The sequence below is a fragment of the Nicotiana tabacum genome, chromosome 22 (assembly GCF_000715075.1).
Source record: "Nicotiana tabacum cultivar K326 chromosome 22, ASM71507v2, whole genome shotgun sequence".
NCBI classification, from domain to species: Eukaryota; Viridiplantae; Streptophyta; class Magnoliopsida; order Solanales; family Solanaceae; genus Nicotiana; species Nicotiana tabacum.
In genome coordinates, this window is record NC_134101.1 from 188,407,049 (window position 1) to 188,410,693 (window position 3,645).

At 42.7% G+C, this 3,645-nt stretch overlaps 1 protein-coding gene across 1 annotated transcript; it reads left to right on the forward strand.

The window, feature by feature from the left end:
• Window positions 1-397: 397 nt before the first annotated feature.
• On the forward strand, window positions 398-2,737 carry LOC142176195 (uncharacterized). The gene is made up of 2 exons (XM_075243311.1): window positions 398-1,233; window positions 2,542-2,737. Exons 1-2 carry the CDS (start codon window positions 398-400, stop codon window positions 2,735-2,737), a joined length of 1,032 nt encoding a protein of 343 aa, XP_075099412.1.
• Window positions 2,738-3,645: the final 908 nt, after the last annotated feature.

The following is a 3,645-nucleotide window of genomic DNA, read 5'->3' on the forward strand; positions in this document are numbered from 1 at the left end:
TACGAACATTAACCCCAAGGAGCAAAACCCAAATCAGCTGATGGCAGTAAGTCTCTGGAATGGGAGAAATTTAGACAAGGAGCAAGAAGTTGCGCAATCCAGCAGAGAGACTATGCTAGCCACTCCAGTTCCATTTAAGGTAGATGAATCAACAGAACTTATAGAAGTGGTGGTTGAACAGGTTCATGATGATAAGGGTAAGGCTAAAGAGAGTGAACAAGTTGCAAAACAAGTGGTACCTCTTGTGCCACAGAACCCCAACAAAGAGAAGCCAACAAGCAGTTCACAAAGGGTGATACCTGTACCATTCCCTCAGAGACTTGCAAAATAAAAGAAAGAAGAGCAATACAAGAAATTCATGGAGATGCTTCGTCAAATTCAATTGAATATTCCTATGATGGATGCTTTGAGGGAAATGCCAGGCTATGCAAAGATGATGAAGGACCTAATGTCACGAAAATTTGACTTTCAGGACCTATCCACAGTAACTTTGACACAGATATGCAGTGAAGTAGTGACAAGACCTATGGCTCAAAAGATGTCTGACCCAGGTAGCTTCATTATTCCGTGTACTATTGGGAGTTATGCCTTTGCAAAAGCATTGTGTGACTTAGGGGCTAGCATAAACTTGATGCCTTTGGTAATATATACAAAACTGGGCATTGGCAGAGCTAGACCGACTTCGATGCTGCTGCAACTGGCTGACCGCACAGTTAAAAGGCCGACAAGGATTCTCGATGATGTGCTGGTACAAGTGGGAAAGTTTGTATTCCCTGCAGACTTTGTTATTCTGGATTGCCAGGTAGATGATGAGATACCCATCATTCTAGGGAGGCCGTTCTTAGCCACTGGGAGAGCATTGATTGATTGTGAAATTGGGGAATTAAAAATGAGGTTGAACGATGAAGAAGTTATATTCAACGTTCAACAGTCCATGAGGAGACCCAGTGAATATGCTAATTACTCCCTAGTGGAGGCAGTGGATGTGATCCTGCATGAAGATGATGAGATCCTGAATGCTAAAGATCCATTGGGAGCTTGCTTGACAAATTTAGAGGATATGGTTGGTAAAGGGTTGGCAGAATGTGTCATGGCACTCGAAGGCCAAGGATTTTGGAAGAGGGAACCTCAGTTTGAGTCCCTTGAGTTAGAAAAGAGAGCTACACCACCGGCAAAACCATCAGCAGAGGAACCACCCCGAATGGAGCTGAAACCGCTTCCAGCTCAGCTCAGGTATGCTTTCTTAGGGCCTAATTCTACTTTCCCTATTATTATATCATCCGGTTTGCTTGCTGTGCAGGTAGAGCAACTCCTACAGGTGTTACTGGAATGTAAGACTATCATTGGTTGGACCATGGCAGATATAAAGGGTATTAGCCCAGCCTTTTGTATGCACAAGATTCTCTTGGAAGAAGGGCACAAACCTTCCAGAGAACATCAACTAAGGTTGAACCCGAATATGAAAGAGGTGGTGAAGAAGGAAGTGATCAAATGGTTAGATGCGGGTATCATCCCCATCTCGGACAATAATTGGGTAAGCTCTGTTCAGTGTGTACCATAAAAAGGAGGAATGATGGTCGTACAATATGAGAATAACGAGTTGATCTCAACTCGTATAGTCACGGGATGTCGGATTTGCATGGATTATCAGAAATTGAACACAGCCACTCGGAAGGACCATTTTCCCTTTCCATTCATTAACAAAATATTGGACAGGTTGGCTGGGCGATCTCATTTCTGTTTCTTGGATGGATATTCGAGGTATAATCAGATCTCAATAGCCCCTGAAGATAGAGAGAAAACATTCTTCACTTGTCCGTATGACATCTTTGCCTTTCGGAGAATGCCTTTTAGGCTTTGTAATGCATCAGCTACATTCCAACGGTGTATGTTAGCCATTTTCACGGACATGATTGAAGATATTATGGAGGTATTCATGGATGATTTCTCTTTGGTGGGGGATTCATTCGAGGACTATCTTCACAATTTAAGAAGAGTGCTCAGAAGATGTGTGGAGACAAATTTAGTGCTAAATTGGGAAAAGTTCTATTTTATGGTACAAGAAGGGATAGTCTTGGGGCATCGAGTGTCCAGTAAAGGAATCGAGGTTGACCATGCTAAGGTTGACATGATTGAGAAGTTGCCACCGCCTACTTCAGTCAAGGCAGTGAGAAATTTCCTTGGGTATGCCGGGTTCTACAGGCAATTCATAAAAGATTTCTCTAAGATTGCTAACCCTTTATGTAAACTCCTTGAAAAGGATCAGCCCTTTGTGTTTTCGAATGATTGTAGGTTGGCATTGGAGGAGCTGAAGAAGAGAATGGTGACTGCACCCATCATTGTTGCACCCAACTGGGAGCAACCGTTCGAGCTCATGTGCGACGCAAGTGATTATGCTATAGGAGCAGTCTTGGGGCAGTGAAAGGATAAACTGATGCACCTAATTTACTATGCAAGTAGAATGCTCAGCGGTGCACAACTCAATCACACCATGACATAAAAAGAGATGTTGGTTGTCATTTTTGCATTCAACAAATTCAGGTCATACTTTATTGGTTCAAACGTTATTGTTTATATTGACCATGCCACAATTAGGTACTTGATAGAAAAGAAGGAGTCAAAGCCACACTTGATTCACTGGGTTCTTTTACAACAAGAATTCGATATGGAGATCCATGACAGAAAAGGGACAGAGAACCAAGTAGCTGACCACCTCTCAAGGTTGGAAGGAGCTTAAAGGAAGGTAGAGGTTGAAGATATAACAGAGACATTCCCGGATGAACAGTTACTAGCAATGACAATGGAGGAGACGCCATAGTATGCTAATATTGCTAATTATTTAGCAAGCGGTATTGTACCTTATGAACTCTCTTCAATTCAAAGAAAAAGTTCTTTCGCGATTGCCGGTCTTATTATTGGGATGAACCTCTACTGTTTAAAATATGCATAGATAACATGATCTGGATGTGTATCCCCGAGAAAGATCAACATTCTGTTTTGCAGGCTTGCCATGCTTCACCATATGGTGGACACTTTAGAGGAATTCAGACAACAGCTAAGGTGTTTGAATTGGGGTTGTATTGTCCAACTCTGTTCAAAGATGCACACACTTGGGTCAAAAGTTGCGATGAATGCCAAATGACAGGCAACGTATCTCGCCTTCACGAGATGCCAATGACCACAATTCAAGAGCTGGAGGTTTTTGACATGTGGGGGATCGACTTCATGGGGCCGTTTGTCAGCTCGTATGGTAACAAATATATATTGGTAGCGGTTGACTATGTCTCCAAGTGGGTCAAAGCGGTGGCTCTCCCAACCAATGATGCAAAAGGGGTAACGGGCTTTCTAAAGAAAAACATTTTCACACGTTTTGGTACTCTGAGAGCTATAATCAGTAATGGTGGAACCCATTTTTGCAATAGAGCATTCGCACGACTGTTGAAAAAGTATGGAGTTCGTCACAAAGTGACCACCCCTTATCACCCACAGTTGAGCGGGCAAGTTGAAGTGTCAAATAGGGAAATTAAAAATGTCCTTACAAAAACAGTGAATGCAACAAGGACCGATTGGGCGAAGAAGCTGGATGATGCATTGTGGGCGTACCGCACAGTATTCAAAATTCCAATTGGTATGTCACCGTATAAG